This window comes from Aptenodytes forsteri, unplaced genomic scaffold, assembly GCF_000699145.1.
Source record: "Aptenodytes forsteri isolate BGI_AS27 unplaced genomic scaffold, ASM69914v1 Scaffold184, whole genome shotgun sequence".
In the NCBI taxonomy this organism is placed as follows: Eukaryota; Metazoa; Chordata; class Aves; order Sphenisciformes; family Spheniscidae; genus Aptenodytes; species Aptenodytes forsteri.
Window position 1 is genome coordinate 377,030 of NW_008796078.1, and position 13,992 is coordinate 391,021.

Below are 13,992 nucleotides of genomic sequence, written 5' to 3' on the forward strand. Positions count from 1 at the left end.
ACCCAACAGCATGGCTTGCAGGAGTCCAGGGCCGTGCTCCTGCTCCCGGGTGCGACACCGCCTGACAGACAGTCCGGCACAATGCAGGACACCCACCACCCTCAAAAAGTGCACATCTCAAAACTAAAATCTTGGTTAGCGGGTGCCAACCCATGCTGACCACCTTGGCTGCTGTCCGTCAAAGTGTCCATCAGAGGAATCAGCAGCTCGGTATTCACAGCACTGTTACCCCTGATGGTCACAGCTAGGTCAGAACCATTTCCACCAGACTAAATCATTTATATCAAGCATGACACATACAAATGGTTAAAAAAACCAAAACCCCACCTCATTTCCCTTCATTCAGGGTTGCAATGCCATCATACCTCTAAGCATAACTTTTCAAAACTCCCTTCTTCAGTTTTCCACCAAGACTCTTTTCCCCTGCGTGCTTTGCTGGGACCAGCGCGCGGGATGGGAGCTGGGGGGGAGAGAGAGAGAAGCCCCCGGCTCAGTCCGCTGCCAGCCTTGCCAACCCCGCACACCTCGCACGTCCGCCTGTTCCCAAGAGGCCGCTGGGTCTGGCTGCTTACCTGTGAGCTCCTCGCCTGTTGTTTGGGGCACAGAGCTTCAGCAGATCCCTGTCAACCTGCGCTCTCTCTCATTAGCCTTTTTTTAAAAACCTGAAAGAAATGGCACAGTGTGCAAGGAAGAAATGTAAAATAAAGGTTGCAGAGATACGAACAGTCTACGGAAAATGTGAATCTTTACCTTCCACTACTGAATCCATCCAGGGAGAAACTGTGCCCTCTGACCCAACAGCTGCCTGCGTAATACAGCATTTATGCTAGGTGTATCCCACACTTAAAATACATGGATTTTATATACTCGCTCTTACAAGCGATATTTTCAGAGCAGTCTTCCTTTGACTTGAAGTCCTTCTCTTCCGTGATCTGTTGCAGGCAGGTAGACCTTGCGCATCATTTGCTTCTCTTTTTTTTGTTTTAAATGATGGAGCATTTCCCCCATGCTAGATACTGACCTTCTACCTCTTAAGCACCCTCTTTCTCTTAGGTAAAAGGAGATTATGCTGAATAGTCACACTTAAATATCTTTGGCATGAGAGAATAGAGAGAAGGCCAGGAAATCTCTCTTTAAAACCGTTTCTCCCAGGAATCCCACTTCTGGCTTTACTCCTGGGTTCATGACTATCCCGTCCATGCCCACTGCCAGGGCTGGAACCCCGTGTTTATAGACCACTGCCCTACCCCGATCCCCCTCCTCTCTCCTTACCCCTCCCAGCCCGCCCTCGCACACACCGCAGCGAACCCAGAGAGCTAACCCGCCTGCAAGCTCTCCTCTTTGCTGCTTTCCTAGTTGACCAAACATTTCCTCCAGCTCTGAAAAGCACTGGCTAAGTTTCTAGCATGCTAGGTAAGATTAAATAATCACCCTCACAGATGTAAAATATCGCAGTATGATTTATTAAAAAGTCCAAAATTTTTACAGAGCTTATGAAGACATGGGGGGTGGGGTGGGTGGGTGTAAGTGTCCAGTGAAATAAGTGTCCTGTTCAGCTTTCTGCAGGTTTCGGTCCCTGAATTGAAGGGTACGTGAGCATCACTTCCAGGGCAACACCAGCTGCGAGGGCGCAGAGGCACGGAGCGGGGACAGCCCTATTCCCACCTGCAGCTCTTCCGACCAACTCGGCTGTGCCTTCAAACTTCCCCCCAAACGCTGGGCCTTCCCAAAGCCCGACCTAACATCCAGCAATGGCGTCGCTCTTTAGTCCCGCTGGGCTGCACAGCCCACCAGCAGCAGAGGGGTGGGTTTGGGCTTCCCTGGGTAACGAAGCTCTTGCAGCGCGGCATGGGCTGTGTTCAGCTGGCACACGTACGAGTGTTAAACACCCGTGAAATTGTGCAGGACCCCCTCGTGGGAAGGCTCTGCTGTTGCCCATCACCCTCTGCCTCTCCTTGGGCCGCAAGAAGCCATCGTCTGTCAAACTTGAGTTACGAACTAAGAAGAGGCAATGAGAAGGCACTCTCCAAACAAATTCACACTTCTGTGTAAAGCAGAATTCAGATATATTCAAGGAGAAAACACCTCTTCGTTGTGCTGTTTGGAAGGTAAGTATGATCAGATTTGGCTTTTCTTTTAATAATTTCATTCCTCCGTCATGCCCTTCCCATCTCTTTCCCTTTGAGATTTACTTAATCCTACTTGAGAAAAGAAAACTGCTGATCAAGATGGGAGTTATTTCAGCATCTGTTGCCGAAACATTACCTCATTTCTCCCGTCCTTTTTACTCTCCAGCATTCAGCTGTTCCCTCCAAGACTCTTAACTTCTCTTGTCTTCTGTTAATTAAAACCCAATTAGGATTGCCTGCTGATAACTGCAGACTGGTCTAACAAAGCCTGGGCTGTTGCTGGGTTTATTTTGTTAAGTGTCATATGAATAGGCAACAGCAGGTCTTGCTGGAGCATAAACATAGCTCAAACTATTCTCTGCGAGTGTTTGCTTTTTGCGTGTACTGTGCTAATTTGGGGAAAAGGTCTCTCTAGAAGTTGTTTTCTTCAAAAATATTTTAAAAGAACATTCTTGTGTTTCTCATCTTGCATAAAATTGACAACATTGATAGCTTTTAATTACCAGAGGAAGCAAGAAGGAACACAGAGGAAAATCGGCGTAGCCACTGTGACCTTGTTCCAATACGTCCCGGCAAGGGACGATGAGCCCCCATGGCTGGGGGCATCCAGCTGCTTGGGCAGCTTAGGCAAGCTGCACCTTCTAACCCCATCTGAAGATGGCACTGGCTATTTTTTAGCATCTTAGAACAGCTCTAGGAGTCATATGGCTTATTCCTATTCATTGCACAATAATCCTCCAATCTATTCTGCATTAAAAAAAAAAAAAACTTCTGTAAATACAGCGTTATTTTTCCTGCTTTGCCTGCAGCCTCCTTAGCATCGCTCCACGGCAAGTAAGCATCTACCTTGGTGAACCCGCTACTGAAATGCTGTCACAGCTACAGAGGTAAGCTGAGCATCAGCGGTCACAGCACGAGGAGGCACGATACCCACAAAAGTGCTCTGCTGTCGTCTGGAAGTGATGAGTCCATCTGGCACGTTTGTTTTCAGTCATATAAAGAATTCCTCCTCCTCGTCCTCCGCTCTGTTTGCAGGGCTGGCTCGTGGTGTTTGCGAGTGGAAGCCCGAAGCTCTTTGCCCTGCTCCTTTGTTCCTTTTGGCTGCAGCAAACAGCAGCTGGGTCCTGTCCTGGGAGGGCAAGGCGCTGCCGGCCCCATCCGTGGGTGCTCGTGGCTGGAGGAGGCTGCTCCACAGGTCCCTGGAGAAGCGGTTCAGCGGACAGCAGCCACTCGCAGGACTCGCCACGGCGAGCCCGGTGTCAACGTTGGTCTCCGCTGCCTGCCGACGAACGCGGCTTTCCTGGAGAGAAGCCTGCAGCTTGCTGCTCGCCTGCCTGCGGAGGGAGGTGGCATCCCACCACGACGGGGCTGCTGGAGCACTGTGAGAAGAGCAGAAGTGCCTATGGAGGTCACCGCCGGCTTGCTCAGGAGTAAGGGCTTCGCTTTGCTCAGATTTTGTTCTACCCTTCGTGGCTCCGACCTCCTGGCTTCTCTGCCCAGGATTACCCCGCTTTACAGGGAGAGGGGCTGGGACAGAGTCCTGCAGGATTTTTTCGTTGCCTGCATTATTATGCTGATGGGAAAGCCCAACATTTGTTTCACGGGGCTTTGAGCTGTCTTGAACCTGTTGAATAAAATTTGGAGAGAACCCCATTAACATATCGTTCTAGCTTTACTAGGTGATGCTCTCACCTAGCCTCGCTGTGCTGAAGTCACCTGCAGCGTGAGTCAGTCAGCCCCCAGAGAACAGCATAGGACTCTTCCAAGCCTGAGCGATGGCAGACGAAACAACGTAGATAATGTGATGCACACGGAGAAAAACAATCCCAGCTTCACACACAAAATGCTAGGTTGCGAGTTGACTGTAACCCCAGGGTCTCATTTCTGTGACAGACAGCACCGTGTTAGCGTCAGTTCAGTGCCTGACAGCAGTCTAGAAAGCAAATGAAATCTTAAGGATTATCCCAAACGGAACGGAGAATGTTGTTATGCACGGTGCAGCCCTGGTCCCCCAGCTGGACCATGGTGTTTGTCCCTCAACCGCAGCGCACAACAGAGTATCGCGGAGCTGGAAAGGCTCAGAAATGGACAATGAGGACAACTGCAAGTACAGTAAAGGAACAACCACCTATACTGGGAATCTTAAGCCTGGGGGGGAAGAAAAAAAAACCAAAACAACAAAAAACGTTTGGGAGGGAGAGGATAAAAGGCTATAAAACCATGAGCCACCTGGAGAAACAGACAGGTATTGTCCATTCCCTGCCATTTGCAACGCAAGAGGCAGAGGCCATCAAATGAAGCCAGGTGGATCCAATTTCAAATAAGAGAAGGTGGCAGTAGACCTGGGGAGGTCCCTGCCAAGGTGTCTTGTGGACACAAAAAGTTCACATGGATTCAAGGGGAGACTAGATAAACGCTTGGAAAGGAGAGTCACTGCAAGTTACCACAGCTGGCTTCAGAAGACCCTTGAGTTTAAAACAGGCAGCTCGGGAGCGTATCGGTGGGGTGTAACACATGCGCTTGTCCTCTTGCTGTTCCTCCCAGGGCAGCCGCCTGTGGCCAGCTGCTGGGCAGGATGAAGCCTTGGTCTGGTCCCCTGCAGACAGGCTGATGGTCTCAGGATTTTCTGCGGTCACCGCCAGCGCTCGGCTGAGCAGCTACGCTATGCTTGAGTGAAACAATCCCGTTGGCTCATCTGCCTCTTAATAAATTACAAAACTGAAATCACTGGTCACAAACCTTACTATTTTGAGAAAGAAACAAGCAAGTTACACTTGAATTTAGTTTCTCCCAATGCGTGCACAGCTTTCAGAGGGCTCTCAGGACTAGTGCACACACATGACAGATTTGCTGCAGGTGACCTAAGCACAGCACACACAAATAGCTGTGCCTGTCCCAAAGCCTTCTAGGAGGCATCAGATCTACTGGAGCTCCTTCACGTCTGCAAATCCTGACCAGCTGCTTTTAGAAAGAAACTTCTCCAGGAAGCTACAGATCAGGTGGCATTCCTCTGACGGCTGGACAACACATGGACCAACGCTTACCCAGGGAGGAGATACCCATCAGACCAGCAAGGCCAAAGGGACCAGGACCTGCTAAGCACGTCCCACTTGTTCCTGCGGAAGATGCCACCCCCGGGGACACCAGCCCAGAGCAAGGCACCCACCTCGCCAACCCTCTGCAAGACTAGAGACACGCTTCATGTCTGTCTTTATGAAACAGCACATGGAGATGGTCCTACGCTCCTACTTAAGACTCCTACTTGAGTCTTAAGGATAAACTTGTAAAATTTGAGCCGCAGGGATCTCCTGTAAACACTCAGAGAAAGGACATGGAATAGAACAGTAACTAGTGAGCAACTTCGGGGGGGAGGGGGGAAAGGAGAGGATGTGGTTTATTTACTGCTTTATCAAACTACGCAGGACCAACTTCAAAGCTATGTGAAGATGCTCAGGGCCTTGTCCAGTCCAAGTGGGTGGCAAACCAGTTTATAGAGTGATACTGAATGAGAAGTATGCAAAGGCTGCCCTGAGGATTAGCGTTCAGAGTAGCATAAAAATAGGCCATACAGAATAATTAAGCCGATTTGCTACAAATGAGCTCTGCAAGGAAAACAAAAAACCACAGGCTGGGCAAATTTAAATATCCAAATTACAACAAAAAATAATCAGAGGTGGGAGGGGCTGCTACAGTGAAAAGAAAGCACACTGAGCTAAGCTGCCCTCCTGCTCACACGTATCATCTCGGCACAGTCGTCTTTGTTGGGTTTTATTTATTTGTATTCGCACAACCTCTGGACTGCAGACTTGAACAGAAAACGCAGAGATTTCCTACGACACGTTTCTTCGGCACTTTTGCCCAACTGCAGCTCACAAAGGGCTCACAAAGTCTATTGCAGGTGATGTTGTATCAACACTACACTTACAATACATCTGGGTTTGGATGCTAAAAATCTGCTTTCAAAAACATTTATAACATAACGACTTACCAGAAAAAGAATAGGCTGCTACGATCATTTGATTCAGGCAGGGAAGGGAAGATGTTAAACTAGCCTGCTCAAAAAAAGCATTAATACTTTCAATTTCAGGCGAGCAGTAATGATGTGAATTTAACAATATAAAAATATTCCAAGGATCTGTGCTTGTATTTATCAACAGCATCACAGCACTGGCAGATACCGATTACTGCATTCACAAATTCAACAGAAAACATAAACAAGCAAAATCTTAATTTCCATTTTTAACCAGTCCTGCTTTCCTTGGGGAAAAAACAAAACAAAACAAAACAAAACCTCCTCTCAGAGTACCACAGACACATACCTGAAGCAGAATTGTATTTCCTTCGTAGTCTTGCGTTTGCCACCTGGTGCTACTGATAGGAATACATGGGTTAGGCAGGAGAGGCACCAGCTGCCCGATTTCTTGCACCTTGAACTGCAAGGCTGACGACTCCTTCGGCTCGGCAGCCACCCCGATGGGCAGCTGCTTCAAGCAGAGCTGCACGGCAGTAATTTGGGTTGCGTACAGCACAAAGACACAGAAGCTACTTTTCTGCATAGTTGCTTCTTTCTGTAGGATCATCTCGTAGAGTCTCACTGCATCCTCGTAGTTATCGAAACTGCAGTAGAGGGTGACACGCAGGATTTCGGGGCCACAGTGCACCCGCCTGATGCCCCACACAGGCAACTGGTCGTCCAGGCCATAGAAGTCCTGCTGAGCTGGGGCATAGAGGCGGCTGTGCCCGTTAGCAATCTGGACACACTGGTAGCGCCAGGGCGGACGCTGGAAGAGTTCATGGACCTGGAAAATCCGTTCTTCTCCCAAGTCCTCGTGTAGAAAAAGGAGAACGGATATTCCAGGAAAGCCGCAGCTTCTCTTACGATATCTCTCGTAGTAATTCAATGGAGTAACTCGCTCAGACACCAGGAAAAGTCGAACGTCTGGGCAGATCCACTCCAAAAGCCGATCCAGAGTTTGCTGCAGAAGCGATGAGCGTTCCGAATTGGCGAGAAGATGCAGAGTCATCAGAGAGTCTGCTCTGTCATCCATTGCAAACGTTCCTGACAAAAAATAAAAATAGACAAATTGGTGCCTTCCCTCTCCTTCTCCTACTGTTGGAGCCTCAGTAACATGAGGGGTGTACTGTAAGACTCAGGCAGAATGAGTTCAATCTTCTACAAGCTTTGCAATAGCCTGATGAAATATGCAGGTCTGCACAGTTAATGTACACGAGGCAGGCGAAGAGGGACAAGGCATTATGTGACCGGTCCCAGGTCACTCACATCACAGCAGAGCTCAGATGAAGGCTCATTTTCCGACTCCAAGATCTGAGCTCTAGTCACTGCATACCTGTGACCGACGTGTCCAGAAACACCTCTGTGTCCTACCGCTCCTGTCCTTCACAGGACAGGGCAGCAGAGATGAAGAGCACTGAAGCACAAAAGCAGTAACGCTCCAAGATGAGATGACTTTGTAAGGACACTTGCCTGTCAGCGGTGGAAACACGTGCTCTGGGTCCGGCCGAGTCCCACCAGCGTGCATCTCAGTGCGATCACCACCTTTTGCAAAGGCAATGCGGCACTCGTGTTTGAAAACCTCAGCGTATTTTCTTGTAGTCGGCAGGCTGGGCTTTAGCTCGTTGTAAAAAGCTTGTGATCTTTGTGAGTCACACCCTTCTGGGGCATACAGATAAGCTATTCTTTAAAAACAAGGAAGGAAAACAGACTAACAAAAGAAAAAAAACCCCATGTGAACACAACAGATAACAATAAGGGCAGATATGAATCAGCCTCAGGAAAGAGGAGCTTTGGGAAAAAAAACCTTGACTCCTAGTTACACGCTCCAGGTAGCTCACTGCCTAGCTGGAAACCAGGCCCCGGGTTATTAGACATAGCCCATAAAAGCTGGGTACGAGGCTTCCCCCTTTCAGTGCCTTGTTTGCCTCTTTTTCCTCCTCTTTTTTTTTTTTTTAATGCTGAGATACCCATGTAATCAGCACTCTTAGACAAATTCCAGGTCTTTTTCCTTGCTCCTTGGGTTTACATATTGGTACTTAATTTAGCTTATTGTGTAGGAATGCTGAAAATACACCTCTTTCCAAGCCTCTTCTAGTGTCTAGACAATAAATCACACTGTCCCTTCATCTCCTTATTTTGCCAACCCAGGAGCAACACATACAAGTCAAGCCAACTCCCGTTTTCTACACAGAACTGCCCCTACCACAGCCAGTATTTAAATCAAAACTGGGGCCCCCAACGATGTATCCGGCTCCATCTAACGAAGAGCAACACATCTCTCCCTGCCGACATACCGATTTCCCTCTCAAACAGCCAAGCACACAGAGCAGTGGTTCACCGTGCAGAAATCCCAGCATTAATGAGTCTGTTATTTAAAACTCTGAACTCATTTTTTTTTTTTAAATACGACCCTAGTGCTACATTCAACTGAGCAAAGTCTCCAAGATCTAAAGGCACAAGTAGCGGTGCCTTGGTTTCCTTTATGCAGAAGATCACTCTCACTGGTAGAAATACGCATTCATGCTTTAAAACCCCACTGACGCCAACGTACAATAAAAATAAGGCTGACTAGAAAATGAGGAAAAAATTAATTTGCACTGATAGAGAAACCCACCCACATCACTTCCAAGTAAGTAACAACAACTGTTGGGAGGGAGACAAAAAAATCCAGCCTTCGGACAATTGCAGGAAGAGAGCGAAGAGAAGAGCGCAAGTGCTCAAAACATTGAAACGCTCTAGATGAGCTCTGAACAACACAATTTTACTAAAACGTGGAAAAGGAAACGACGCATCAGCTCTTTGCTACAGGGCAGGGGCAAGCAGTCATCTGCCTTCCTGCACGTGAGGAAAAAGGGAAAACACTGAAACTAAGAAAGGTCACCGGGGCTCGGTTTGTAGCCGAGCTGCATTTCAGGGTCCCTGTTCTGGTAGGAGACAATGGTGCTGGGCACGGCAGAGACGCCTGGCACGGCCACGGCGGCAGCGTGCTGAAGCAAGGCACCACCCCTGCGGTACCGCCTTAGGGTCAGGCAAACGAGCAGAGACCCGTAAGAGTCAAAGCGGGTAAATACGAGTGAACGTAAACACGGTGGCGGGGGAAAGCAATCCTCACCCTGCACGCGCAGCGGTGGGACCGCGGTGGGTGAAAGCGGCAGCTTCGTGGCCAGCAGCAGCCCGAAACAACGGTATTACTAAGGGAGGAATAGGGAAGGAAACAGAAAATATTGTACGGCAACATATAAATCCACAGCGCATCTGTATGTTGAGTAGTATGTGCTGTTCTAGCCGGCCTTTAATAAAATGGATGCGGAGATTTAGGGAGAAAGCAGGAGGAGGAAGAGACGAGTAATGAAAGAAGCCACTTCAGTGAGAGACGCAAGCAGACGAGGACCTTCGGCCTAGAGAAGGAACCGTGGCAGACTATGCTGTAGATCTACAAGGTTATGAATTGCATCAGGAGGGTAAAAGGGCAGTCATAGGCTAAAGTACCCTCCAAAAAAGCAGCCGGGGGATAAACTGCAGCTAGCAACACCCATTTCCAAACAAGCGAGGAAACACTTCTCCCCACAGTGTGTTGTTAAGCCGGCCACAAGGCAACGTGACATCACAAGTTTTTAGGGATTCAGAAGGTGACTTGAGTACACGGATTTACCAGACTGCTAGGGGCTGGGTGATGAGTTCAGGGATGCAGAGCACGTGCATTTTCACAACCGCCGAGCTACCTGAACCAGCCACCCCCTCGCCTGCCAGCGCTCGTTCCACCATGCCTCCCCTCCCATGAGCAGGCTCACCCCACCTGCACGCTTGCCCCGTGCACTACGCTCGCTCCCTGGATGATGACCCCCTTGGGCTGCTCCTACACGGCAGCCCCGGTACCTGCCCTCTGTTTCCCCTTCTCCCACGGAGCAGAGGACCCGGTCGCTCCTCCACCAGTAAACCATTTATCTTCACGAGCGCCAAGAGGGAGCGAGCGCAGGTTGGTGCTGCTTTCCTTGCACAGTCCCATCGATCACTACAGGCTCACGCAGCTCTCGGCCCCCATCCCCACTCGAATCGCATCAGCCCGGCTGTTTAAAATCCCGTGGGGGCAGCAGCACTGTAGTGATGTAGATAAAGTACCAGTAACGTGAACTCTCTCAGAGGAGCTGTACAGAGCAAGGGCTGGTGAGCCAGGAGGAGTGGGGGTTAGGAAACGATGCAGACACCACATCTCCCTCCAGCTCCTACTGTAGCCAGTGGGAGCCAAACTGGTTTCCAGATGGGCAGGCGCCTCCCACGGAGACTCCGGAAGGTGACCAGCGTCTCTCCTGTGCAGAGCTGGGATCTGATGTAGCTGCCATCCATTTCAAGCGTCACCAGGTTTTACAACAGCCAAGAAACTGAGCCTAGGCACAAAAAGGGCCAAATCCTGAACCCTGCCACCACGCCGTGTTTCCTCGGTGAGCGGCGCGCTTGCTGGGGTGGGATGGGCTCTATCACAGGATGGGCACCTGTGAGCTCTATCTGATGGAGCTGCCTGGAGAGCAGTTTTAGGCCTGGTTCTTGGACCCGTAAGCTCTCCGGCAGCTCCAGGTCAGGGGCACCCACCACTCCTACCACGAGGAGCATGAGATGAACTGAACATCAGCCTTGCCTGAACCCCTCCTTCGGAGGGCAGCCCCACCATCCTGGCTAAGCACTGTCCAGTAGAGAAGCGCCCTGCTCCTCTTCCACTTTTCTTTGGCATCTAAACGTCCACGGGGAAGGGTTCAACCCAGGCTCCCCAACCTCGGACAAGGGTATTCTCATGCCCTCACTTTTGTCTCCAGCCTACTGCCCCCCTAAACCTCGGGGTAAAGCTAGGATGCCATGACCATCCTAGCTGCAGCCTGGTGAGTTTAGACCTCCTCATCCACTGCTTTTCTCAGAGGCACCAAGAAGTTCTCGGGTTGGAAAGGGATGACTGCCACCAGAGCGAAGTGCTGGCTTTTGCTGGATCTTGGAAGAAAAGGGAAGTGCTGGTTTCACTCCGATCCCCGAATGCAATGAGTCCTTGCCTTCCTCTCTGCTTCCCCTTCCCCCAGCTTTCCAGTCTGGCTGCCAAACGGAAAAGCACATTATTCATAGTGACCTACTGAATACGCCAAGAAAGATTTCCTTAAGAGATTAGAAAAATAGCAGTTCAATCTTATGTGGAAAGTCACTCTGCTGAGGGGAGGAGGAGGGGAAATATTCTGATATGGTACTCAAAAAAATATACCAGAGCACCATTCCCACCTGATAGTGACTGGCCACACAGCAGAACGTACAGCAGGCTGCTGGGGCAGTCCAGCTTTGTGTAAGAGCACCTGAAATACGAATATTTGTATCTACCACCAATATACACACGAGAGTAAGCCCCGCCTAAAATAAAGTCCAAACACAAACAACTAACAAACGCTTTATTGTGCGAAGCCTCAGAGAATATTACCTGCTATGTGTTTAAAATCTTACGGTGGAAAGGCATGGCAAAATAATTAAAAATTCCTTTTCATGATGAATTCTTAAGATGTGCTTAGTCCTCCGCCGTGCTCGGAGCCCTTCGCTCCAGCTGACACCAGCAAGACTGATGATGCATCACAGGATTTAATAAGTTCATAGTAACATCTGTAAGGAAGTTACTTTAGAAGGATTTAGGCTTTGTATACTAGCACATAATTAACTTCAGAGAGACTGGGTGTGAATTACCTAGGCATCTCGGGAGCAGGCCTCATTAAATCCACACAATGTCTTGGGCTTACTAACTTTTTTAAAAGACTTTTTTTTTTTGTGTTATGCCAATCTCAAGCTCGTCCTGTAACAAGGACAAAAATACTAAATTAACCTGCTAGACGAAAATTATCTACAGCATAGACAGCCCTGAGACGAAAATCAGGATTAAGGTCTTACTTGAATACAAAAAACTTTTCAAAGAGTTTGTCTCTTGCTCCAAACCTTGTGACTCCAACTCATCATCACTTCGGAGGAAAGTAAAACCCCAATGATGAAAAGAGGGAAAAAAAAAAAATCATCTAACCTGTTGCATTTATTTAAGTAGACTTCTCTCCCGAATAGTTCTTGCTTCCTCTTTTTAACCAGCTAACAAAGAGTAGGAATGCAGCAGACACAGAAAATACAGAGAGCTCCGCCACACACAGCAAATCAGGATCCAAGCACATACACACACAAAACAAAAAAAGAAGGGAAAAAAGAAGAAAAAAAAAGAAAAAAATACGGTTAGAAAGAGGAGAAGGAGGGGGAAGCTCGCTGCAGGCTGCAGCCTGTCTTACCTCGCAGAGCTACCAGGAGGGCTGACCCTCGGCTGCTGCTGGGAGTCGCAGCTCCGACCTGGCAGCAGCATCGGCACGGCAGGCTGCAACTCCTCCCAGTGACGGGACACAGCGACTTGAGACTCCTGCCGCGAGAAACACTACGCTAGGAGATGCACAGGCAAGATAGGGTTTCAAGACTCACGGGAGATAAAATGCAAACTAAAATGAGAGAGGTTCCTCCTGACACTCGGCCGCAGCGGCTGGGGAAACAGGCATCCTCGTGGCAGTGCAGTGTACCATCACAGGGACAGCTAGGATCAAATCACATTTTCCCTGTACGCTTAGTGACTGTATTTATGAAAGTAAAGCAAGTAAGTTATCCTCAAGCAACGCGGACTTTGGTGCAAGTGCAAGGCTGGGAGAGCAGCACTGAAACACAGAGACGAGGGAGACCGCTGGCAACGGACCAAACCATGACCCCGCCAAAGCCCATGTTAAAACTGCCACAGGCTTTGAGGCAATCAAGCTTTTAACATCGGCACCTGAATGATCTCTCACAAAAAAGAGAGCCTGGACTGGGGACTGAGTGTCCAAATCCATACCGACTTCAGCAGGATCTTGGAAAGCTCATATTAAACCGGAGTTATTGCAGTGATACAAACCAGGCTGATATCACAGCTGCCAACCCCAAACAAGCTCCCGTTCTGCGTAACCAGAGGGAAAGGCAACGGGGAGAGAGGATGCCGCTGCAGTCCGTAACGGTGTTGGGCAAGAGCCCGTCCGCTGATAGCACCGACTGTGCAGCAACGCCGCCCTCCCTCCAGCCCCTCTTCTGTGCTCTATGGGGTGCACGGGATCCAGCGGCAAGACAAGGGTCAGGGAGAGGAACAAAGAACCTCTGTGTACCTGAAGCCTGAGTCAGCTTTCCCACTCCTGATGCCCTAGGACGCCCGAAACACGTGTGGTTGTATAGATGCCTTTGACATACGCTGGCCTCCCTCCAGTTACACGGCTGATGGCCACTACAGCCACACGCAAGGGAAATCGCGAAGAAAGCACGAACAGCAGAGGGTCATTCAGATGGACTGCCTTCCTGAGCTGCACTTCCCAAGCAGTGTGAACACAGGGAAAAGTAGAAAGCCTTCCAAATAAGCGCACGTAACCAAAGATGCACAAGTTCCTTTGCAGAAACTCCCGCACGGTTCAGGCCTCGGCAGTCAGGTTCCCATACCGACTGCTACCGGTGGCGTGCCCTGGCTTGCAGCAATGGGCACGCACTGCGTGCCCCAAAAAGCTGCGAAATATGCTTTGCCCTTTATAGCTTCCTATTAGTAACAAATACGTCGTAAAAAAGTATAACATGTCCTCGCCTGGCTACAGACATCCCACGGCAGCCACAAACACACAGTTTGTGAGATTTGGATTTATACAACCTGATTGAGGCAGCTTTTGTATTCAGCTCCAACCAACTTAAAGGGGGCTTATAAAAAAGGTGGTGGCAAACATTTTAGCAGGGCCTGTTGCGACAGGACAAGGGGGAATGGCTTTAAACTGAAGGGGGGTAGATTTAGACTAGATA

General features: G+C 49.3%; 1 protein-coding gene across 1 annotated transcript; it reads right to left on the reverse strand.

Moving 5' to 3' along the window:
• Positions 1-1,465: 1,465 nt before the first annotated feature.
• Positions 1,466-7,498, reverse strand: FAM124B (family with sequence similarity 124 member B). Its single transcript, XM_009286670.1, has 3 exons — positions 7,478-7,498; positions 6,449-7,188; positions 1,466-3,753 (listed from the first exon to the last, which is right to left on the reverse strand). The coding sequence occupies exons 2-3, from the start codon at positions 7,175-7,177 to the stop codon at positions 3,121-3,123; spliced, it is 1,362 nt and encodes a 453-aa protein (XP_009284945.1). The 5' UTR covers positions 7,178-7,188; positions 7,478-7,498; the 3' UTR covers positions 1,466-3,120.
• Positions 7,499-13,992: the final 6,494 nt, after the last annotated feature.